Source organism: Sorex araneus, chromosome 10 (assembly GCF_027595985.1).
Source record: "Sorex araneus isolate mSorAra2 chromosome 10, mSorAra2.pri, whole genome shotgun sequence".
Lineage (NCBI taxonomy): Eukaryota > Metazoa > Chordata > Mammalia > Eulipotyphla > Soricidae > Sorex > Sorex araneus.
This window is the reverse complement of record NC_073311.1, coordinates 42,278,014-42,304,241: the sequence shown is the minus strand read 5'-3', so window position 1 is coordinate 42,304,241 and position 26,228 is coordinate 42,278,014. Positions and strand designations below refer to the sequence as shown.

The 26,228-nt window shown below is 39.1% G+C and overlaps 1 protein-coding gene across 1 annotated transcript in view; it reads right to left on the bottom strand.

Annotated features, from left to right (window-relative positions):
• Positions 1-4,279: 4,279 nt before the first annotated feature.
• GAS2L3 (growth arrest specific 2 like 3) overlaps positions 4,280-26,228 on the bottom strand; it is a 35,482-nt gene continuing 13,533 nt past the window's right edge. Inside the window, exons 2-9 of the mRNA XM_004602765.3 lie at positions 25,691-25,738; positions 23,612-23,780; positions 21,965-22,080; positions 19,042-19,183; positions 16,373-16,436; positions 14,808-14,946; positions 11,499-11,606; positions 4,280-8,931 (exon numbers count right to left, since the gene is read on the bottom strand). Of these exons, the coding sequence (XP_004602822.3) occupies positions 7,600-8,931; positions 11,499-11,606; positions 14,808-14,946; positions 16,373-16,436; positions 19,042-19,183; positions 21,965-22,080; positions 23,612-23,780; positions 25,691-25,714 (2,094 nt within the window). The 5' untranslated portion in view covers positions 25,715-25,738 and the 3' untranslated portion in view covers positions 4,280-7,599. The remainder of the gene's footprint in view (positions 8,932-11,498; positions 11,607-14,807; positions 14,947-16,372; positions 16,437-19,041; positions 19,184-21,964; positions 22,081-23,611; positions 23,781-25,690; positions 25,739-26,228) is intronic.

The window sequence follows — 26,228 nt, the reverse complement described above, 5'->3', positions numbered from 1 at the left end:
AGAAATACCACACTTTTAAAGAACCACTTGAATGATGACTATACTCTCCCGAGAAGTCGTGGCTGGTCAAATCACTGTGCCTGTAACCTCTAGCTTCGCTCTGGCACAGAGTAGTACTCTGGAAAAATGGCCAAATGAAGGTCTGGAGGTTACAAAGTGGCTAGGGTGCATGCTAGGTGTGTCCAAAAGGAGTCAGATCCCCAACATCACACGGTCCCATGGGCATCACTTGACAGTCCTGCAAGTCCCCTGAGCACAGCCAATGTGTTACTCAGGGCCCAGTGTCAGCAGGGTTTATCCCTGGTACAGCAGAGCCTGAAGAGCTTTGCATCCTTACACCCTTGCATTGAACTGTCACCTGCTTGGCTAAGAATCCTGGGTGGGGTGCCCTGGCTTCTTCAGCATCTCTAGGGAGGCTCCCCAAATTGCTGAATGAGTAGTTGAATGGTGGCTAAGTAGGCTGCAACTTTTCCAAGGAAGATATACGAATGGCCAAAAGGCACATGAAAAAGTGCTCTACATCACTAATCATCAGGGAGATGCAGATCAAAACAACTATGAGATACCACCTCACACCACAAAGAATGGCACACATCCAAAAGAACAAAAGCAACTGCTGTTGGAGAGGATGTGGGGAGAAAGGGACCCTTCTACACTGCTGGTGGGAATGCCAACTGGCTCAGCCCTTTTGGAAAACAATATGGACGCTTCTCAAAATATTAGAAATTGAGCTCCCATTTGACCCAGCAATACCACTTCTGGGAATATATCCCGGAGAAGCAAAAAAGTATAGTCGAACTGACATCTGTACTTATATGTTCATCGCAGCACGGCTTACAATAGCCAGAATCTGGAAAAACCTGAGTGCCCAAGAACAGATGACTGGTTAAAGAAACTTTGGTACATCTATACAATGGAACACTATGCAGCTGTTAGAAAAGATGAAGTAAGTCATGAACTTTGCATATAAGTGGATCAACATGGAAAGTATCATGCTAAGTGAAATGAGTCAGAAAGAGAATATAAATTAACAGAGTGGAATATAAAATAACAGAGTAGGAGACTTACACCCAAGAATGGTAGTATATAATACCAGGAGGTTGGCTCCATGGCTTGGAAGCTGGCCTCACATGCTGGGGGAAAGGCAAACCGGATAGAGAAGGGAACACCAAGTAAAATGTGATTGGAGATCCTGCGTGGGAAGGGAGATGCGTGCTGAAAGTAGACTAGAGACTGGACACTATGGCCACTCAATACCCCTATTGCAAACCACAACACCCAAAAGGAGAGAGAGAACAAAATGGAATACCCTGCCACAGAAGCGGGGTGGGGGGTGGGGGGTGGGGGGATGGGGGGATGGGATTGGAGGGTGGGGGGTATACTGGGTTCATTGGTGGTGGAGAATGGACACTGGTGGAGGGATGTGTTCTCAAACATTGTATGAGGGAAACACAAACATGAAATGTGTAAATCTGTAACTGTACCCTCATGGTGACTCACTAATTAAAAAAATAAATAAATTAAAAAAAATTAAGTGCATTTTAATGACAAAAATATAAATAAAACCAATCATAATTACAGGAGGGAGGAAGTTGCTGCTTGGACCCCCAGGTCCCAAGGACCTATTGCAGGGGCAGATACTGAGATGATTCACAGCTTCCCAAGTCTCTGCCATCCCCATCCCAGCTGTTCACTAGTGCAGGACCCATCACGGACACTCTGACCTGCTTTTCCGCATCTGCTCTAGTGAAGAATAAATCATGCGGCTCATGTACCCCGTGTATTCTCTAAGTCATTATGTTATGCTCTGAGTATCGTCTCTCAACCTTGAAAAGTCATATTTTCAAAAAAATATAAACACTAAGTTGGGAAGTTTCCAGTGTTTTTCTTCTATAAAAGTACAGTAAATCCTTACTGTGACCAAAGAGATCCCTAATCTCTGTCTTCTAGCCCTTCTCTCCTCCCTCTCTTCTCTCTCCTGCCCTCCCTGCCGGCCGCTGGTCTCAACCAACCAAGTCAGATCTACAGGCTCCCCAAGGCTATCCTGGCATTTCTTTGGGAAATCCTATGCAGGAGGTAGATCAATGATAGGAAGCTGCAAGTTCCCTTTACGCATACCAATAATTTATTTCTACCAGTGAAAGAGTGATTCCGTGTCTCTTCCACTAACACTTGGGCAGTAAGTGCTGGAGGTGTACTTGGGAACAGGTGAGACAGAGTTCTGACCCTGGAGTTTGATCAGTAAACAGGAAATTAGTACTAAGTGGAACACAATGAGAGAAAATATGTCAGAGAGAAGAAAGAAAACTATACTAGGAGCATTCAGCTCAGGCTTGGGGATTCTGGAAGTGTCTGAGGGGCTGATGTTTCAACTGTGAGCCAAGGATGTGGTAGGGCACATGCCCTGAATTGAGAGACTCTGGGTTTAATCCCAGGATACAGACACACAGACACACACACACACACACACACACACACACACACACACACACACACACAGCTGTGCCATGAAAGGAAAATTAAGCAGGTTAAGACTTGGAGGAAAAGCTTAGGGGATATCAACTGCTGGGATACCCTCTAAGACTCAGACAACCATGCCCTGCTCTAGCCCCTCTGCTTTTTTACAACTGTCCTCGAGCCATTTGGCAGTCCTTGGGGACATATGGTACCAGAGATCAAAGCCAGGGCAAGCAGAGCATGTGCTCTGAGCCCTTCTATGCCTTTCTTCCCATTATAGTAACTGAATTTTCATAGCTGTCACTTAGCTACAAAGACTAGAAATGTTTTTGCAATCCTACATTCACCACAGCACTAATCACAATAGCCAAAATCTGTGAACAAGCCAAATGTTCAGAACAGATGAGTGGATGATGAAACTGTGGTACACACGCGCAACGGGATACCGTTGTGAGAAATTTCCGGTCATGAGAAATGATGAAGTCATGCAAGTTGCTCTTCGGTGGAGAGTATATCATGCTGGGCAAAATCAAGATGGGAGAGGGTCAGATGCAGGTCTCGAAAGTAAGATGCAAAGAAATAAGGGAATAGCATATGGGCAAAGGCAACAGAATCTGCAAACTGGTCTATGGAAGTTAGCATGAGCTTGCCGTGGGCAGGGGAGGGGGCACCAGGACACTGGTGGAGGGGAGCAGGCAGTGGGAGAGACTGTGCTGACAGAATGGTGTGTTCTCGCTCCTTAACATGCCCTTTGAGCTCACTGAAGGTTTTTCAGGGTGGGGCTTTGTTCTGAGATCACACTGCAGCGCTCAGGTCTTACTCCTGACTCTGTGCTAAGGGATGTATGATGGCAGGGATCAAACCAGGGTTGGCTACACACAAGGCGAACGCTTTAACTCCTGTGCTATCTCTCTAGCCCCGGCTAACTGATTTTAAAAGCTTGTAATCTCAGCAGTGCTTTTTTTTTTTTTTTTTAACTCTAAAGAGAACTGGAACTTCATGAACTTCAAAAATTGATTGGGACAAGGACAGTAATGCAAAGGGCTGGAGCACAAGCAAAATTTGCATTTTGCGGATTTTTGTTTTAAGAAACATTAAAGGAGACCCATACCGCACAGCTGCCCCACACTAACAGCCCAACCTCACTGCTTCGCGACTCATCTCACAGAGATGCCAAGCGGGTGAAAATTGCAGTACACCAGTTTGGGGGTTGAAAACTCTGGGGTCTTCTCAGAGTGGAGCAGGCGCCCCCTCCACCCCTCCACAATCCAGACTTCCAGAAACACCAGAAGCCACACCCACATCCCACACTGCCATGTAACTAACTCATCAGCCCAGTTCTACAGATCCTGGAGCTCCTGCAGCTGGAGGCTGCCTACTTGCCACATGACACCTCCAAATTCCACAACACAGACAGTCCAGTAGGGGGATGTAGCATGGAAGCCAACCAAGCTCAATAAACAAAAACAGTAACACAGAAGGCTTAACTAGCAACAGTTCCGTAAAGCCACAGACAACAATTAATGATCCCATTGTGAGATTTAACAATTCTCACAAAATTACTTTTACTGAAGTATTTTTAAATAATTCCATTAGTCATTTAGTTGTAACAAGTAATATAAAATAAATTGTTTTATGCCTGCTAAGGGGATAAATTTAGGGGGTGGGGGGCAATCTGGAGAGAATAGTGGAGCGAAGGTCACACTGGTGGTGGGATTGGTGTATGAACATTGAATGTCTGAAACAACTATATTATAAACAACTTTGTAAACCATGGTGTTTAAATAAAATAGAAAAAAAGAAACATCAAAGAAAATGCATGTTGATTAGGGACTTTTAATAATTGTTCCAATCTTGAATATAGGGAAAATCGAGTATTTCAAAAGTATTCTCACTGTACCAATGTGTGAAACTGCTAAAAATTACAGGAGCTGGAAATTTCTACCTTCTGTGAACACATGATCTATAGAATTCTGCTTTAATAAGCAACAATTATTTCTATTATCTAAGAGATGATCAAATATGTTTTAAGTCTTATTGAGACAAACTTCGGTAAATACAACCACAAACTGTACAACAACTGGTTGGTTAAAAGCAGAGTCCACTAATCCTGCAGGAACAGTAAAATAAACTCCGAAATATAAAAAGGGAAAACTCTATTATAAACATGCGACCTAAACTATAGTAATTTAATTTTTAAAGAGAGAAAAAGGGCATGTTAACAAAAATATTGTGAAACTATTCTGAAATTATTATTGTTTTGTATTACAATTTTTCATATGAAACAAATTATCAGAATTGTTCAGAATACACAAAAAAGCAAATTGAGAACTTGGCATATAGGATTAAAGTCTAATGCTTGAGAAAATAAAATTAAAATATGATACAAATGCTGCTGATACAAGAAATAAATATATACAAATTTTATTCAATTGCACCCACATGTAACCTGGATATAAAGATGAATCCTAACATTTGGTTACTGAAGTCTTTTAAAGAGGTAATATATTTTAAAATCAGATACAACAAATTGCAGAAGGAACAGTAACTTTCCCAGAATATTTCCCTTGCCAGTTAAGAGAGCAAAGTTAGAGGCCAGATCTATTTTATCAAGCATTCTGAAAATACAAGCCTTAGTTTTCTACTGTAAATTAAAGCACTATAAAAAATGATCAGCATTTTATTTTATTATGAAGATTAATTTGACATATTAGTCACCCTAACAAATTATCACAAAGAAAAATAAGACCTTACTCCATTCTTTTGTACCCATTATTTCTACCTCTGGGTACTAGTAATTTAAGCTTAATATTCACACAATATTTTATACACCAAAAATTGTGTATTAATATTAAGCAATTTAAAAATCTTGCACTATTTTAAAAATATTTCCAACATTGATGACATAAAAGATATACTTAATAATTTTTAAATGATTAGAATTACTAGCTTCTAAAAATTATATCTAAATTTATATTTGAAGAAAGTGCTTTTCAGCCACTGTTTACACATAAAAAACCTCCTTTTTTGGTAGGTATAGCTATATATAGCCATATACAAAAATTTATTCAACATGAATATAACTCAAAAAGTGAAGACTCAAATTATAAATTCTAATTGTTCAAAAAGGGAAACCATTTTTGTGCTTTGTTTCAGATGCCTATGGGATTCCTAATAACTGTCAACACAAAGTTACTATTCACATGTTGTAAAATCAAGTGGATTCAAAGGCTGGCCATTATATTACTAACTTCTGTATTTAAATTCTAAAAGTTATTAATACTGAATTTATCATTTGGTCTTCAAAATCTAGCTTGTAGGCATAATTTTTTCCTCTTTGAAAGATACATTTCTGATATCTGGTGAAAAGCATCCAGTACTAAAATATGTCTAGCACTTCTTTGATATTGATTACACTTCGCAAAAGATGTTGATATTGCCTCTTTCATTATCCAAATAGCAGTAGAAACAGATCAAATATTTGGCGACTGTCTCTTTTAAGAAGAAATCAATTATTCCCCAAACTAGCCTGCATATATCTTTGATTTTAACCGTATTCCTTAGGCAAAAGATCACCTAAGTACTATACAAAGTGTTCTTAGTTTAAAGATCACCTAAGTACTATACAAAGTGTTCTTAGTTTAAAACCTATGAAACAGTATCAAATTAAGATGCTTAGTTTCTATGATTGCACATTTGTGTAAACCATTCTTTTTCTTTCAAAAAGCTTAAAATGGGGACCACAGACTTCAATGTTTACTATAAGAACCTGTGGTAACCTAACACTGTGAAGTTATTGCATCCCATGAAAACTTGTGAAAGAATATTAAAATGTTTTAAATAGTTAAAATTTCTAAAAATACAGATTATTAGACCTATTTTAGAGCACTGTAATCTGTGCAGTCATTCCCTATTCCATGATCTGTTTCTTGGAGAATGCCAGTGGAGCAGGAAATGCCGTGTTCCTATGGTACACATGTCAGTGGAAAACTAAAGGCAGCGTGAGCTCAAAAAAACAAATCATTGAAGACCTGAACTAAAATTAGTATTGTGATATCCACAGAAAAGTAACAATCACATGGTAGAATTTTTACTTAGCACCACTATTTCTTTCTTTTTTCTTTTTGCAGTGTGAAGGATGAAACCCAAGGGCCTCACACATTCAAGGTAGGTGTTCTACCACTGAACTATATTCCTGGCCCCACTTTAAGATTCTTTAACATTACCTTAATTTCAAGATTAGTTTAAACATAATTGTGATATTAAAAAAACATTATTTGAGGATGATAATTCATATGTATGCTTAGAGAAAAATTACATTATTAAAACATTTATTTGCTAAAAAAGCTATTAAGTTTATTTTTTCACATTGCACAGCATCCATCTAAAATATAAGATACAAAGTTTATAAATAATTCATGGAAAGACTTGCTTTTTTAAAATACCAAAGTTCAGTTTACATTTCAATACATTATCTTACTTTTGTTTACAAAAATGTTGGCAATAAAATATTACACTGTTAATACACGCAAGTTAAAAGTATCAGTCCCTTTTGATTTGGAAACCTTAAAGAAATTTTAAATAGTTTACTAAACCCAGAGTAACACCAAGCTAAGCAGAAGCAGCCACTGGTACTTAGTATTATTAGATCAGGGGATCCTGATGAGAAGATTTAACTCAGTGCCTTTTATAAAATAAGTGCAAAACCGTTGATTTTTTTTTCACTCAAGAAAATAATACCAAGAGCACCATTGTTGCTATTAACAGGGATATAAACTCCATACTTAACAGATATTAAAATATACCATCTCTAAGGATGAGTATAGTAGTGTTATTTGACTTGCATTTCCCTTAACTTAAAAGACAGACATTAGCAAAGATGCCAAGGGCTGAAAACTATCAATATCTTTTGTTATTCAGTACCTTGTGGGGCCTTGATAACAACCTGCCTTAGAAGGGTATCCATTGAACTCAGGGCTGTGGATTCTGAGGAGCCCTCTCCTCACCCCAATTCCCATCCCATCTCACAGTACTTAACAGTGGCGGCCTCTATTTTTATAGAAACCCAAAGGGGAGAAAAAGGACAATTCTAGCACATTCACTCTTCCTTGCCTCCATGTTCTTAAAATGACACATTTACACTTATTTCCTAGGTTTCTTACTTCCAGTCATAACAAAATAATGGTCATCGTCATCCTTTTTCTTTGCAGTAGCCTTTTTGTCACCCCCTGCTTCCGGCCCTGAGGAAGGTGGTTTCCTGGTTGTGGCGGGGGCTCTGTCCCTGTGTGGAGGTCCGTGAGCTGAGCGCGGGGTCTTGGCGGCAGTCTGTGCTGTGGACCTCTGCACTGGTGGGGTCTTGGCAGAAGACTGAGGAAGACTCACGACGGACAGTGGAGTGCGGCCAGGCGACCTGGAGGCGCCGGCCCCTGTCTTGGGGGCTGAGCTTTTAATCTGGGGCTTCTTTTTGACGACGGACACCACACTCTTCTCTCTCGATCCCTGCGCAGCTTTAGCAGAAGAAACCGAGGGCCCAGGGAGTGGCTTGCTTAAATTCGAAGCCGACTTCAGCGTCTGTGCTGGTGCTACCCCTGCCTGCAGGGCTCCGTCAGTTGGCTGAGACGGAGCTTGGAGACCTGTGGCCGTGGTTTTGGAACTGGATTTTGTGATTTTTGCAGGAGACTGGAAAGAAGGAGGTGGTTTAGGTCTCACATGTATGTTTCCTTTAGGAAGCTTTGGACACTTTGGCGATGAATTTAAATGCGCAGTGGCCTGAGATCCTGCAGTCTCCCTGGAAGAAACATGACTGTGTTTCAAGTCCTTTGGTTCAGTTTGACCGGGACATTTGCTTGCTGCCACTGCAGACTTGGGCAAAGCTCTTGAACTCTGGGATGCAGTAAGTTTGGCCTTAGGAGTATGGGGTGAGGAGACGCATTTTCTCAAGGACTCGGATACACAAGGGGCAGGTCTCGATAAAGCTGGTGAAGATGTGCTTTTTCCCACTGGATTTAAAGGGGCCAAGGAGGAGGATGCGCTACTTGAAGGCGCGTGTGGTGTCTTGGTTGTGCCTTTTGAAGATTTAAGATGGGGATGCGACGCTGCTGCTGGAGAATTTGGCAATTTAGAACGCACTGCTGGGGAGCTCGGATGGGCCCCTTTCAAGGAAGAGCAAGGCAATGCATCTGGAGGGTGGTCCTGCTTTTCCTTACTCCTCGAAACGCTAACTGGTGTGCCAGGTTTTAATTTTTGTTTCTGATACATGTTAACTGCTGACAAAGGATTCATTTCAGGAGGCTGAGGTGTTCTGCCAGATGAATCAGGAACGCTTTCATTAGAAACACCTTTCTGAAATGCTAGAATCTTCTGTTCTAGTGTGGCAAACTGTAAAATTCGGCAGGGGTCATATTTAAGCAAAAATCCTTGAAGAGTATCCCAGCCTCCACCAACACGGACCATGACGTGCTTTCCATGGAGCATCTTTTCCCCAAAAGAAAACAAGAGATAAAGCTGTAAAACTGTACAGTTCACATTTACAATTCATTAGTAGTGACATTTTTGTGATGTCCGTGATTTTTGAAATTCATAGTATTTGCCAATAGGGGCTGGAGTGATAGCACAGCAGGTAGGGCATTTGCCTTGAACACAGCCGACCAATTAAAAAAATAAAAGCCATAGTATTTGCCAACAGCTTCATTACGAATTAAGTCACCCTCTTGTATTATTAAAATAATTTTAATAATTTTTAGTTATTAAAATAGATTTTAATAACTAGATTTATAGATTTAGTTCATACTGAATTTAGTTCATACTAGATTTAGTTCATACTGAATTATGATACCAAGAATGCCAAAATTTCCAATTTCTAGAAAAGATATTTACACATAATTTGTATCCAAAATTAATCAAATAACTAATTTGCAAAGGCTGCAAAGGTAATATTGTTCAATAAAGAATTAAAAACAGAAGAATGAGAAGAGTGGAAAGAGGAAGAGAGGGAGAAAAGAAAAAATAGGAACTTATAAGAAAGTGTCATATAATAAAGAATTACAAAAGATAAAAATGACTAAAACTTGTGCTACAATTTAATAAGTTAACCTCATATGTGCCACATCTAATCTTTCAAAAACTTCAATATAATGTATTTACTCTTCTTTGCAGATAAGAAAAATACGGCTCTGTGAGATTACAGATGTGCTGAGTTACACAGGCTGCTCTGGTCTCAAATGCACCAGGCTGCACCAACCCCAACAGTGCCTGGGTGAGGCAACGCCACCATTTGGCCTGCCAGTGCAGCTCGTGCCGAACTGCAGGCCCCTGTCCACACATCAGGAAACCTCCACAATTGCACAAGATTGCAGCTTTAACTTGTCATCCCATGCTCCGCGTGTTCTCACCATACCATACTGCTTTGTGCATTAGCCTGAAAAGGAATTTTTTTTTAAGGTATACCAACTAAAAAACAGAATCTCTGAAAAATAGAAAAGATAAATAGAAGGGAGCCATAAAAGACCAAAGGCAAGAGAATTGAAGAGTTAGTCTACAGAACTGAGCTTACCTGCGAGGAGCACAAGGGGAGGCGGAGGGAAAACGGGAGGTGGGAGGGCCTCCTGGGACATGGGTGGAGGGAAGCGGGAACTCTGCTGGTGGGTGTGGTGCGTGAGACTCTCAGGAACAGTATTGTAAAGCATGGTACACTGATTAAAAAAGGAGTGCACCCAGGATTTTCTGTGGGATTATGTATGAGAGCTAAAATAACATGTGAAATAAAGGGAAAATTTAGATAGTGAAATTATTTTGGGGGGGTCTCCCACATAGTGCTTAGGAGGTTGGGGGATCCCAGCAGTGATTCTTAGCCATCAGTTCAACACAGGGACCTGAGACCGTGATTCTTGACTGGGCGCACAGGGCCGGGGATACCTGGGCACCGGTGCTGGGGAGCTTCAGGGATGCACCTGATAGTGCTTGGGGGCCATGCGGTGCCAGAAATGGAACTGAATCTATTGCTGTAGTATCCCCTGGCCTGAAATTACACTTTTAAATAACTTTACGCTATTTTTAAAATTAGGAATAAATCAGCTCCTGTCAGAAGTGGTCAGAATAATGAAAAGGGTTAAAGTTCAATCTTCCTAGCATCAAAGAGGCAATTGATTATTTGTGCATTGCAGATAGGATAAAGAAAGGAAAAACACAGGCATCATACAGGTAAATAGAGTGATGCTGTGCCAATGAAACCAAAATACATTATTACAAACTGCAATGTCTCCATCTCTTCTTCTTTCTGGGGGGAGTGGCAGGTTAGGGCTACACCTGGCAGTGCTCAAGAGTTTCTCTGGGTTCTGTGCTCAGGGGTCACTCCTGGAGGTGCTCAGGGTACCATGCAGTACCAGAGATAGAACCAGGGTCAGCCACAAGCAAGGTGAGCGCCTTAACACCTGCACCATCTTCCTGTCCTCCCCACCCCACTGTCTTACTTAATATAAATATTCAATTCTATTAGATGCAATATAACTTTTCTTATTATTTTGGAAGAGTATTCTTTTTCAGCATACTTGAAAAATGAAATGTTTGCTGAATTACATGGAAACTTTCAACCAATTACATTCAAGTGCAAATAACTTAGGTGAGCACCTTTAGCAGAACTATCATGTAGCTATATGCTGTGCTAAAGATATTTAAACTGTTGCTATAATCATGAATACTAAAGTATTCCATATTTTTCCATAGAGTAAGATTTTTCCATTAAGAATGTCCTCTAGGGGCTGGAGCGATAACACAGCAGGTTGGGCATTTTCCTTGCATGTGGCCGACCCGGGTTCAATTGCCAGCATCCCATATGGTTCCCTGAGCACCGCCAGGAGTAATTCCTGAGTGCAGAGCCAGGAGTAACACCTGTGCATTGCTGGGTGTGACCCAAAAAGAAAAAGAATGTCCTCTATTCAATTTTTTAAAAACTAAAAAGGGAGAAAAGGAGGGTCATAAACCAATAAATCCAACTTTGAAACAAGATCTCTAAGTAAACAGGATACAAATGATGATGGACTTACTCGTATGAAGAGTATTTTATCCCCCAGTCGGTACCGTCCTTCAGATAAGTACTCAATAGAAAATCGATGAGAACAACTACAAGGAGGGTCTTCAGCAATATGTTTAACCTAAGATTAAAATTAAGTAATGAAATTCTGTGCTTGTTACAAGAAGCATTATAAATGTTAAAATGTACTGTTATTTGACACCTGGTAAAAATCAATCTCTAAGATAAAAATTTAAAGGCAGTTAAATACTTAACATATTTTCTTTACTTGCTGACCAATACTAGGCCAGATGTTAGCTAACTGATTTAAAAACTAGCACCAGGGCACTGCTAAGTTTCTCTGTCTCAGTGACCCCAGGCTGTGGTGGCCTCAGTGAACACTGGGTGGGGGCCCCTCAGGTTACACATGCAGGAAATCCTCGGAAACACATGAGCTCAGTGTTGATCAAGCGTGTGTGTAAAAACACAAAAGAGAAGAGGGCCCAGCGGGGCTCTATCTCTCCCGCTGCCCGCATTCGGTAGTCTCCAGCCGCTTCCCCCACCCCGGGGAGGTTGATGGCGATGATGAGGCAGGCGAAGGAAGGAAGAAGGCCAAACTGGTTGCTCGATCAGTTTATTTCGTTCTCTCTCTGCTTCTCTCCCGGTTCTCGATCTCTCTCTGGATCTTCCTATAATTCCCTTTCTGCCCCGCTCGCTCTCACTTCTTTCACTTTGTGCTCTGCTTATGTGTGTGCCACTGTGCCCTCTTCGTCTGTCTCTCTGTCTGTCTCTGCGTCTGTCTCTCTGTCTCTGTCTCTCTGCGCCTGCCTCTCTGTGTCTTCTGTCTTCTTCCTCTGTCTTCTTCTTCTGTCTCCTTCTTCCTCTGTTTCCCTTGTCTTCTTTCCCCCCCCCCACCCCATCTCTTCTATCTCCCCCGCTCAGTGCCCCACAGTCTTAGTTTATATAGCAAATTACATAGGGTGTTGACACAAAGGTGAGTTTAACATCAACAAATCAACAAAGAAGGGTAAGACCATTTCTCCAGGAGATTAACAAAATCTCATCTAAGGAAATCTCATCTAAGGAGATCCACTCAAGGGTGGGGGTCCAAACAAGGGTGTGTCAGGGTGTGAGCTAGTAATCTGCTTAAATAGTTACAGTAAATCTACTTCTAATATTTCTAACAATGTCATTCTGTATGAGCACAGTAAGAGATATAAAGTTTGGTTTTTCCTGAGGACATTCACTATATAATCCAGACCACAGTCCTCAGACCAGGTTAGTCTTCCTAACCCCAGCAGGATCCTAATCTCGTCGTTACTTTTGGATCATGACAGCATTGTCCATGATCATGCCCTCAACTTATAGTTGAGTATTGTGGTACTTTGGCCTGGCCCATTTCGATGCCAGGGTAGCACATAACTCACCGCTTGCCCTGGATCCGTCCTGTCCCTCGTCGGGATCCTGCTTTTGGGGTGCTAGGAAAGCAGATGCCCGGGAGTAAATATTATTGGAGTCAATCAACTCCCAAGTTACAAGCACAATATTGTCTTCCTGTATCCATACAGAAAGGACATTGCTTTAAGGTAAACTATGTTCCCTAAGGCAAGGCTAAAAGGACAAACCCCATGTTATCCTACAGCGTGAAATGATCTTAAACCCAGGATTAATACATCGGAGTTTTAGCAAATCAAAGACAGGCCAATCAGATAAGAGGCATTCCTCCCTACCCCTAAGTATAATACTAGACGGATTCCAAAATTATTAAAATAGCAGAGATGGGGGTTAGAGAGAGAGTACAGTAGGCAGGGTGCTTGCTTTGCACGTGGCTGACCCGGTTCAATCACATATGGTCCTCTAAGCTCTGCCAGGAGTGATCTCTGAGCACAGAGCAAGGAGTAAGCCCTGAGCTCCACAAAGTGTGACCTAAAACCAGAAAATAAGATAAAATAAAATAGCAAAGACATACTCATATTTATTCACCCACAATTGGATAAATACATAAAAATCCAAAAATTACTCAATAAAGTGAGTACCGTTAGAAAAGTACTTTTTCACTAAAATGAGTACCTTTAAAAAAGTACTTTGTTTCTATAATCTGTGAAGGAGATCAGAGATGGGGAGAAAGCCAAACTTCCTATGCCTCAGAACTCACAAAATTTTTATTTTGTTTTAATTTGGGGCCACACCTGGTGGTGCTCAGAGTGTACTCCCAAATGTGCCTTCAGACTAACTCCTGTGGGCTCAGGGGACCATATGTGGTGCCAGGGATCAAAACCAAGGTTGCCCGTGTGCAACGCTAATACCCTACCTGCTTGACTATTGCTCTGACCCCTACTCACACAATTTTTAACAACAGCATATATCTAAGAAGTAGTTTTAAAAGAAAAGGATATAGATATAGATAATTTTATGATATGGGAGTATAACTATGTATAGAAATATAGGAATTTTATCTTCAAAGAGAAAAAAATTATTTTTGAGTTAGGTTCAATTTTTTTTTAAAGTTACATGTTTAGCCACTATGGAAAATATTTTGTCTTCCTAAAATTATGTTTTTGAAAAATATAATGAATACATACCTCAACTACTTGAAACAGTGAGAGCATAGACAAATTCATTTAACTGAACTTTGGAACGATGTTTAAACTTATCATAAAATAAATCCAATTTGTCTGAGTAGTAACAGAAAATTACAATTGAAATTTGTAATTTTGTTCATATCCCCACAATGAACTTCATGTAGATTCACTAGCATCCAATCAACAGGTCCAGAATTTATCTTTTTTATCACTCAACAAAATAAATGATTATAAAGAGAAGTTATAAATCCTCCAATCAAGTTTATCTTAAGTAGTTTCTGCATGAAGTACCTTCTGTGAATTCTAAGCAAAAATCTAAGCAGAATAATATTTGATACGCCATTCACTCCTATCGCTTACCATACAATTGCATACCATACAGTATTTTTATGTTATAGAAGAAAACAATGCCCAAGCAAGAGCTATTCGACATAACGAAAACTAGCTAAAGTTAAGAAGACTGAGACCTATCACCTAACAAGTCTGCATCAACCTGCCATGCAGGAAGGCTCAGAAATTTGTCCTTATGCCTCTTCTGCCTCTTAGGTTCTCCCTCACTCAGCATGTCATTTGCATAAAAATCTGGAGGCTCCATCTAGCTCCTCTCTCCCTAGCAGGACTAGCATACTTGAACCCACCAAGGATTAGAAATTAGTACTGGTGGGAATTTTGAACGGGAGACATTTTCTTTTAAACATAGTGTAACCTGTGGCAAACAGGGACACCTTCATCCTTAGAAAGAAAATGGGTCAATTACTTACGGCTTCATCCAACTCCTCATGCTGACAACAGGATTTTGGAATGCTGATGGAATCTTCAAGCCCGGAAGTATTAAGTAAAGTCTCTTCCAGCTCTATTTCTTTCTCAAGCTTTACTAATACTGGTGGCTCGACTCCATATCTGAAACCAATGGGGAAGATTTCATCACTCAAGGGACAGCCAACCCAAACATTTCCCTGAATATCAAGTTCAGTTGTTATTTTAAAGTCTGTATGACTCTTCTTCTAATGATCTCTGGGACACCTAGAAATACTTTTTTTCTTGTCAGAAAGATTGTCAAAAATTTAGATTATAGTCTTGAAACATAGTATATATTTAGTTTACTGGAAATTAAACTGAGGATCCTGAAAAATGCCTCTCCAGTTAGCTGAGGAGTAAAGATGGAACTGAAACAGGTGTGGAAGAGACTAATCCTTGACTTTCTGTTTAGAGTCTCCTGTCTCCAGAGGACTTGCCTAATTTGACCTGCTAACAGATCACATGCTCTTAATCTATTATTTTGGGGGTGGAAGGAATGGGGAGGAAAGCACTCAAGGATTACTCTGTGCTCAAGGGCCACATCCTGGCAGGCAGTGTTTCGGGGACCGGATGGGCTGCAAGGCTCAAACCAGGATCAGCGGCATGGAAGGCAAGCACCTTACTGCTGTACTCTGGGTCTCTTACTCTAGTCTTAACCTTAAAAATTTATGTGACCACGTTTACATTTTAATATTAAAAGAAGGTATGTTTTTTGAGACCACCGGAACCCAGCCACAGCCATGCTCAAGGCCACTCTTCACACATTTGGACAAGCCTCACCCATGAAGGGACCGGCAGAGGAACCCAGGTGTGCAGGACCCAGGGCTGAGATCTCCAAGCCTGCTTGGATCAGGACTGGGCCTCCTCCACCCAGACCCCCCATTTTCCAGTAGCTTGGCAGCCACACCCACAAACTGCCCCCCGCGCCGTGTAATCCCACCAACGTCCAACATCCAGAGACTTTAAGACCAAGCTCCCGGAAGACATCTAATAGCCTTGTTCTCCCTCTTGAAGAATCTGACAAGCTACCAAGAGTCTATTGTCCACACGGGAGAGCCTTGCAAGCTCTCCTAGGCGTATTCATATCCACAGTACAGTAAAAGATATATACATACCTCTCGGAGAGCCCAGCAAGCTACCGAGAGTAACCCGCCCGCACGGCAGAGCCTGGCAAGCTACCTACCAGTAGCGTATTCAATATGCCAAAATCAGTAAAGGTAGATCTCATTCCCCTGACCCTGAAAGAGCCTCCAATCGTTGGGAAAGACAAGTAAGGAGAGGTTGCTAAAATCTCAGGGCTGAGTATAATAGAGATGTTACTGGTGCCCACTCGAGTAAATCAAGAGGGATGACAGTGATACAGTGATGCTTCTTAAGGCAAGCAGATACTGACACATGGTTTAAGTAAAAAAACAAAGAACAAATAGGAAATTAAGTTACTTTACTTTCACCAAGAATTTTTTTTTTCATTTAGAGAAGATTAAAATGTTTATGGTACTGAAATTCTAAAATACTATGCAATACATACCTTGACACAATTCGGCCAATTTCAAGAAGACAAAGATATACCTGTCTTGGATCTTTGTGCAAAACTGAAAAAAAAAAAAACCCACATATTTTAGGAGACAAAATTATATGAGGAAATATGATCTCCCATGGTATTGAAGTGGTAAAAGAAAATAAATAAGAAAGGTTTGTTTGCAGATTTAGAAAAGGCATTACTTTCTCTACATATCTAGCTAAAAAGAAACCTTACCATGAACTTTGATGTATATATCATTTTATAAAACAAAAAAACTACAGACATAGTAACATTGTTATTTATATTTCTAGTCTCTCAACAGGAGATAGTATTCAAAGATATGCACTGATTCAATTTTATTCTAAGGAATCACTAGCCTAGGACTATTTGTAACTGCCTTCTCAATCTTCCTAAAAAATAGAACTGGAGGGAAGATCTCAAAAGTCATTCTGAGGGTTGTACTGCCCTGATAACTAGGCCAGACAAAGAAAGACATCAACAAGAAAATTAAAGACCAGTATTATCAATATGACAATAGATGCAAAAGTCCTCAGTGAAATACTGACTGAATCTAAAGTAAATAAAATTTATCACAGAAATGCAATGTTGGTTAAATATATAAAACATGTTTTATATATGAAGCATATAAAAATGGACCCAGGCACATATTAATAAAGAAAAAAAACCACAATTATCTCCATAGACACAGAAAAGGTATTTGACAAAATCAAATGGGGTGTGGGGGAGGGGAACCTATACCAAGTAGGCATATAAGAGAAATGTATAAGTACAAAATAATATCTGTGGAAAATCAACAGCTAACATTATCTAGGTTTTTTTTTTTGGGGGGGGGCGCTCCCAAGTGGTTTTCAAGGGTCCAGAGGCTATTCATGCTGATACAAGGCCACATGGGCTACCAGTAACTGCATAGGCCGAGGATGAGGTGCTGCTCAGGCCCTGTGGGTCCAGGGTCAGCAAAAGCCACCACAGAGGTGGCTCAGGGACCTTCAGGGGCTGACTTTATCCTGAAAGGTAGAAGTGCAAAACTGTCCCTCCCAAGAGTACGGAAAACACATGGATGTTCACACTCGATACTTCTCTCAACGCTGGACTGGAGGCAGAGACAAGGTAATCTCAGGAGAGAGGAATAGAGGAGGGAAGAGGAGAGACACAAGAAGCAGACAGCAGACAGACTTACAGACCCAAAGAGAAACAGAAGGGGCACTCATACTGGAAAAGAAGAAGGAAAACAATCTCTACTCACAGAGGATATGGCCCCTTGTACAGAAAATTCTAATGACTTCACAAAAATACATTAGAGTTAAGAAAGTTCAGCAAGTTGCAGGATATGAGATTAATATACAAATATCCCTGTAATCCTTCAGAAAGATTAAACATAGTGCACCATACAATGGAATTATTTCCTGCATTTAAATTTGATTGTTCAAAGCTTATACAGTGATTTCTGAACATGCTTCCCACTGGATATACTTTTATAAATATACTGGATAAAGTTATAGAAAAAAAAAGAAAAATTAGAAATTTTCTTCTCACTCAGAATATCTAGGGCGTACCCAAGGAGCAGTAATGGAAACAGCCCACCCTGTAGGTGAACAATGAGGGAATGCGTGAAATGTAGACAAACGTAAAATAATACTACTAATAATATCTGTTTTATTCTCATCACAAACCAGCAGCAATGATAGTGATGGAATACTTCTCTCTGCCAGGGTAGAATACAACTCCCCTAACACTTTAGTATGTTACTACTCCTGTCGTAACACCATACAGTCTGCAGGTATGTGTATGTATATGTAGTAAATAAGCACAAATGCTTCGAGGAAAAATACATAGTCTAAAAGTTAGCTTCCACTTAAGTCATTACACATATGCTACTCCTAGCTTAAAGGAAATGAGAAAACATCAATAGTTCTTCAATAGAGCATAACTACTCAAAGTGAATTGTCAAAGACATTAATCCACTTAGTTAATCAAGTTGACAGCTGCTATTTATAAGGTAAAGCGAAACACCATGAAAATAAATCATTTAGCCTTCTGTTATTTCCTAAGTATCTAGTTAAAAAGAAATTGGTAGTAATTTAGACTTGCTGGAATAATTCTTGATTAAAACAGTAATTAGTGAACCAATAGCCCAGAACATTTCTACAATCTATTTAGGAAGTAATACGTTTCTTAGGGTATTCTAGATATATAAGCTCCACAACTTACATTTCTTGCTATATAACATATACAAATGAAAATCTTAATAGTTTTTATTTGGTCCTATTCTCCAATTGGTTCACATATTTAAAGCATATTTTTTCCTAGCAAAATGATATATGATATTTGAATCCATGTTCAGAAAGAAAAATTAGGAAGTTGTTCTTTGGACCACACCTGATAGTAAACAGTGCTTTGTGTTTGAGGCCACTTCTTGCTCACTGCTTCAGGTGAGAGGACCGTGTGTCACTGGGAGTCCTACCAGTCTTCCACAAACCAACCATCTGCTCCAGCCTTTTGAGGTAACTCTCTGGCCCAAAATGAGGACTGGGGATGTAGAACATTTGCCTTGTATACATAAGACCCTGACTTAAATCCCCAGCACCGAAAGTGAAAAAGAATGAAAGCACAAAAATATACTAATTAACATTAAAGACAGCCATAATAACACTTACCTAAACCTTCAGATTCAAAGAGGTAGGTTTCATCAACACCCAGGTGCCTACACCAATGAAGGAAGTTTGCAGTATTATCTCTAGCAAAGAATGAACCCGAGGCAGCATCTTTCTTACAGGGTACTTTTCTCATTGGAAAATTCTGGAAAAGACGCAAGAAGACTTTCAAAAATAAATGAAGGGTATTTTATTTTTGTGGATATTCAGTTAATATTACTTTAAAAATTTAAATGTAACTAAAAGATACACAATATTAGCATGGAAAGGTATCTTAAAAATTTTATGTAGTGGCTTGGAAGCTGGCCTCACATGCTGGGGCAAAGGCAGCTCAGATAGAGAAGGGAACACCAAGTAAAATGTGGTTGGAGGACCGGCTCGGGAAGGGAGATGCATGCTGAAAGTAGACTACAGATTGAACATGATGGCCACTCAATACCCCTATTGCAAACCACAACACCCAAAAGGAGAGAGAGAACAAAAGGGAATGCCCTGCCATGGGGTGGGTTGGGGGGGATGGGATTGGGGGGTGGGAGGGATACTGGGTTCATCGGTGGTGGAGAATGGGCACTGGTGGAGGGATGGGTTCTCGAACATTGTATAACAGAAACACAAGCACGAAAATGTGTAAATCTGTAACTGTACCCTCATGGTGATTCACTAATTAAAAAAAAAAAAGAAAACTAAAAGATAAATAAAATGGGAATTCATAGAAAAAAAATGTATGTAGATAGGACCAGAGCTATGATACAGCACGTAGGGCATTGGCCTTGCACATGGCCAACCTGAGTTCAATCCCTGGCATCCAATATGGTCCCCTGACCCCCCAGGAATGATCCCTAAGCACAGTCAGGAGTAAGCACTGAGCACCACTGGGTGTTACCCCAAAACAAAAACAATAACAACTTTTTTTTTAGAAAGATAGTATAGAAGGTTAGGGGTCTGCCTTGCATGTAGCCAACCCAAGTTGGGTTCCTGACCCCCTATATAGTCCCCAAGCACCAGAGTGATCCCTGAGCAATGCCAGAAGAAAGATATGAGCACTCCCCCAAAACAAAACCAAATTGTCGTTTACTTAAATATATTCTAGGATCCTAGAAAAACAATCTAGTCCAAAGTGACAGTAAGATCAGGCAATAATTCCTTCTTTTCAACATGACACAAAAATCTTAAGTGAAGTGGAAGTTGCCAACTTAATAATTCCGGAGCACACCCCTATGGTTATATCCCTTCGTAGATACATGGCTCCATCACACATATGTCGTTAAAGATTAACATATACAGGCTCATTTTTAGTTCCTTATTTGCAGATTCACAAAAATGTTCTGAGTTCCTTGAATCTATCAAACAACGAAGGAGTAACCCATTCTTCTCTGGGTTTTGAGCCAGACCAGGCTGTGTTCAAGGCTAACTCCTGGCTCTGCACTCAGGGATGGCTCCAAGTGGGACTTTGGGGACCATACGATAGAGCACCAGAGAACAAGGCAGGGCCAGCTGTTTGCAAGCCTTGCCCCCTATACTAGCTCACCCTGTAGCCCCATTCTTAATTCAATTATTTTTAAAACAACTGTCTAAATTTTTAGAATCCTAGTTGGGTTTTTGCTTTGTTTTATTTTTTTGACAATCTAGACAAGAGTGTTTGGATCATCTTGTTGAAGCTGAGTTTAAATTTTTACCCTAAATAAAGCAATTTAGGCATTTTTTTAAATGTGAAAATGTCAGTTACTGCATGTTTTTCTACAACCTCTATCACTCAGTTCCTCTTTTTCCTTAGAAATAACCACTATTGCCATTTCCTGTATATGCTTCCTACAGCCATTATTTTCAGAATGAAATTAGCCTTGTATATTTTTCTAAGTGTAAAAAGAATATATAATCATTAAGAAGAAAGCAAACAATACAGCCAACTGAAATGTATCAAAATGTATCAACTGAAATATATCAATGTGTTTATATGTACACTTGCACACTAAAGACAGATTAGACAGATTAGTATATTTAAGGGTAAAAACCCTGCAGATGAAAATAGTCATTTCTAATAGATGGGTAATATTCTACTCAATTTAGGTCACTGTCACTGTCACTGTCATCCTGTTGCTCATTGATTTGCTTGAGTGGGCACCAGTTAAGTCTCCATTTAGGTATCATAATTAAATTTTAACAACTTATTGATGATCATTCAGGTTCTTTTAAATATTTTGTACAATCATTTCTGTGAATTTTTGATTATTTTCTGAAAAAATAAACTTACAGAAGTAAATTTATGTTAAGAAACAAAAAGGCACTCTATTTTTAATGTGATATATATCATACATTGTCCCCCAGAAGAATACCACTTTGAATTTTTAACACCATTTGAGTGTTCAAAATTCACACTCATAGGAACACCCATGTTTCATGGGAATGGAGAGTGGAGAACCTTATCTCCCTCAAATAATGGCTTCAGGGTCAATGGAGGAAAAACGAAAGAAATTATTCCATTAATTGATACCGGTTGATTTGCCACCAATATATTAAAATTATAAATGATGATGGTGATGATTATAGCTTGAGTGGATCCACCACAAGCTCTTTCTCATTTCACACTTAACAACCCTTATAAGCAAGGTTCAATCATTGTTCTTAAGAAGAGTTAGTTTCTGAGTATTTTTCTAGGTGTTAGACACTTAGAAAGTAGCACCTAAATATTGTTGAATATGGAAAAATGCTTACCAATACATTCTATAAGCTGAATAGTTTTATCTCCATTTTACAAGAATATTTATTTCCTAAATGCTTAATCATTTCCTAAAAGATTAAGTATATTATCAAAGTCTCAGATATGGTTAGGGAGGAGTTTACAGCCTTGTAAAGATGATAAGAAAGGTCCACAAACCAATGAATATGTACCAAGGACTGCAATTACTACTGTCAAACATTGACTTACCCTTGGTTCCTCAGGGTTTCCTGTTCTCACCATGTTTTGAAGAACATCAATCAGTTGGCATAATAGTGCTCCATTGTCAAGTTCCTCCAGTAACCTTTCTGCTTTAACTTCAATACCTTCAATATCAACACATATTTCAAAATTAGACGCTTCCCGATATAGTACACTTAAGTGTGGTGAAAATTTAAGTTTAGTCAAATATTAGATCAGACTCCAGATATTCATATGAAGAAGGTACAATTAAATAGTCAAAAGCAACAGAACCTGAAACTAGTCTACAAAATTGAGCTGTGGCTGTGGGTTCTGGGGGTGGGGGTGGGGCAGGAAACCCTGAGGCAATGCTGGAGGGAAGCAAACCTCTAGCAGAGAGTGTACTGTATGCATTAAACCCCATCACTAACAGGATTTTGAACTGGAACTGGAGAGATTGCACAGCAGGGAGGGCACTTGCCTTGCATGCAGACAATATGGGTTGGATCCCTGACACTCCATATGGTCCCCAAGCACTGACAAAACTAATTCCTGAGTGCAGAGCCAGGAGTCGCCCCAGAGAATTGCTGGGTGTAACCAAAAAACAAAACAACAACAAAAACAGTATTGTATATCATGGTGCCTACAATTTAAAAAAGGGGGCAGGAGGAGTAACAAAAAGCAGATATCAAGTTAAGACAACTGAATAAAACCACTGCAAAAATATAAAAAGAAAACTGAAAAGAAAAAAGCTGATGTCTATTTTAATGTCCTTTAGAAAAAGTCAAAGGCTTGATATTTCAGTATTCACTGTTAAGATTATGATATATACTTTGCTTACTGAGTAAGGCTCTTAACATTACTACTTACACACAAAAAAGTATCGTAAACAAAGTGCACTTTTCTTTAAATTAAAAACTGAAAGCAATAATGTAAACAACTGGGAATATTTTTTCCTCAAAATGCCTTCTTTAGAAGTATACTATATATCAAATTTAAAAAAGCATTCAAATCATTAAGCCGATTGTCACCAGCCGACTGATATCAGATAGAGTACATGTTTGGTATGTTTTCAGTTAGTTTGGAAAATAGATGAGGCATATATATTCCGTGTCTTTGAAAAGTTACATGAAATTCTGAATTTCAAAGAGAATTCTGTAGAGACAGTTCACGAATCCTAATTTCTAAATGAGTAAAGAAACATGATGCCAAGTGTTCTCTAAACTGACAAATCCAACTGTGTCAGAAGCTGTCCGATGCTTTTACACCTCAACGTCTCAGAATAGTGAAAAGGGTACATTCTCCCACAGAATCTCAAGTCTTCCATGGGATTTAGGGGACAAATCAGTGAAATATAACCACCCACCCCCCCAGTGAAAAACTAGACCTGTGTTCTTAAAACTCAGACTTTTAAATTAACAATGAAAATGTTGACTATTCCCAGTTGAATGACCTTTCCCTTGCTAAATCTTAAACTTCCTTGCTCTTCAAGCCATAGGGATTGAGGGGAATCAGAATATTTCCTCAACTAGAAAGTAAATTGTGAGGACAAGTCCATGGAACATTTCTCTCAGTAGGGTATCCAAGCCTCTAGAAGAATCGCTCCTTGAGAAAAAGGTACTCCATCAACATTTACTGAAAAAGTGAATCTATCTGGGACCTATTTCCAAGTCTTACCTAATAAGCCAGACAGCCAGATTGAGAGATCTTCTTGCATGGGCAACAGAGTTGCCTCATGCCTCACAGCTATCCACTCATCATACTGACAGACATCCGCCAAACCTGGTCCGTGCCTGGGGGTCAGAGGACTCCGCGGACTTAGAGGCAGGTCTTCTCCAAACCATACCTAGTGAGCAGAGCAAGTAGGTGAACAGGTAGGAAACATCTTAGAAGTCAGTATGAGCTTCCTCCTACATAATATATACATTGATGAATTGAAAAAGGCAGAACAGATGTAAACGCTTGTCAGAGACAGATGCATATTAATTAGGAGGGCAGTTTTTTTTTTAATTACATGTGAAAAGGAAGAAAATGGTATCAACAAAGGCCATTCTAATTTCTTGCCAATTCAGGACTTTCCTATTATTACAAATAGAAAACTATAATAGCCTGAACTAATCAGTTGCACATTAATGCTATTAAAAGTTTGATGTTAATAACAAAAAGCTTAATTTATAACAGTTGTTCTCAAGCATGCTAAAAGCCTTAATACTGCAGAGTTATAATTTCTAGGCAGTTTAGAGATGAAGCTGAGCAGGTAGATAAGCTTATAGTTAGGCAAAATCTTATGTCTTTGTACAAAAGGGCTTTTTCTCAGAAAAAATTCAGTTGTTTCAGATTCCCAACAGAGCCAAGTGGTTAGGAATTATTGTTCATCAAGTATTATTATGAAAAAAGGCTGAAAGAGATCTAATGTATTAAATTAATAAGAAACCAATTGATAATGGCTAGTTACGGGTGTCTCCTCTCTGAAAGTTTTCAAGTACCTGTCTAATATAGTTAGAAGAGAAAGGTGAAAATGTCGAAAAGCATTTATCAGACAGAGAAGTCAAAACTTCCCAGAGATGTAGAGGGAGAAGAATCAGTATAAACTGATTTGTATGGACTCTAGATTGGGGAAGGCTTCATGGAAATATCAAGTAAAACTATGAAAGCAATCACCAGGTTAAGAAAATATTAATGGTCATAAGTAGAGAGGTGAGAACAAAAGCAGTCTAGAGGACAATGATAAAAAAGGGCTCCAAAAAAATCAACAAGAAACTGAGGACATTTCTGAGACCAGAATAAAGAAAGAAGGCATAGAAGTATCAGATTTTATAACGGTTCTGAATAACAAATGCAGACTTGAAAGGACCCAAAAGGGGAGGAATCAGACCTTTTGGGAGACTGCCACGGGCTCCAGAGTCTCTGAGGAAAACAGCCTAACAGAACTCTGTTTGTCGAGGGGACACAGCTGCACAGCACAGGAGGGCACACACGCAGTCACATGCAAACTTGTTCTTAACTAGCAGATAAATTCTCTTCCTGAGACTCCCTTAATAAAGATACTGTTATCTTAACGATGTCATTTTGCAGTTAAAAATGATAATCATGACACAGGCATGACCTCCAGCTTTATACCTGGATCTTTGTATTGTATGAAAGCTTTGACGTGTCCACTATGCATGAGAGTGCCCTTAGTTTCACTGATTCCTCATATCTACTCTGCGAAAGAGTAGTCTTTGAACTTTGGAGGTGAGAGCACCAAGACTCTGACAGGTAAAAGACCTTGACCAAATCTCACACTACAGTGACAGAACTAGCAGAAGAAAAGAAATCCGACTAAAGTTCTCAATTTCCTAGACAAATTTTATTATCAGCTATTTGTTCCTTTCTACAAAAGCCATTCTACAATGTAATTTTTTATTTTTAATATTTAATCATATTCTATTTCTATCAAAAGAAAGAAAATGTAAAAGGATATAAGAAGAGTTCTGCAAATACTACCTAGAAATTTAGGATCATTTTGCTTTATCTCATTATTCCCACCCAAACCAGACTAAGTAGAAAGACTTAAGTTTTACTGTTTGGCTATTTACATTGCATATGCACATAAAAATAATCTGTATCTGTTCTGAGAGCTCTTATAATTACAACACTTACAAATAATACTAAATTGCTCAAAGAAAAAACTACAAAAATTGGTATTTTACTAATTATGATTCGGTTATATAAACCTCATAATTTAAAAATTTTTTTTCTAAGTAAATCACTTACTTGAATGGCAGGCTGCATGGTCATCAATATGGAAATGAAACAGCTTTTCTGAAAACAGAAAAAATATAAATATGCAGACAACGTAGCTTTCTACTCCCCATAGACCCTCAAATAATAGGAAACTGCTCTCCTCTACTTAACTGAAGACCTAAAACTACCTTCTAGTTAGAATAACCTGACTAAGAGAGGATTCAATAATCACTGACAGCTTCTTCATAAACAAAGTTCAATAGAAAGAGAAAAACCTGAAACACATTTTAATATGTGGTTTCTGGCACAAGTATAAAAGGAATTCTTGAAGCATCTGGCTAGCAAAATGAAATAAATCAAACCTAGCTCATATAAAAATCTCCTGTAGTTTCCCTTATAATCAAAATGTAAATACAAATACATATATCACAACTGACATTATTATGTATTGGTTATCTAAATCTTTACATGAAAATCATGTAAGTTCATCTGGTCTTCATATACTTCACAAGCTTAAACATAAGCTGCTTATGCTAAACAAGGTACAAATGATAAACAACTTGAACTA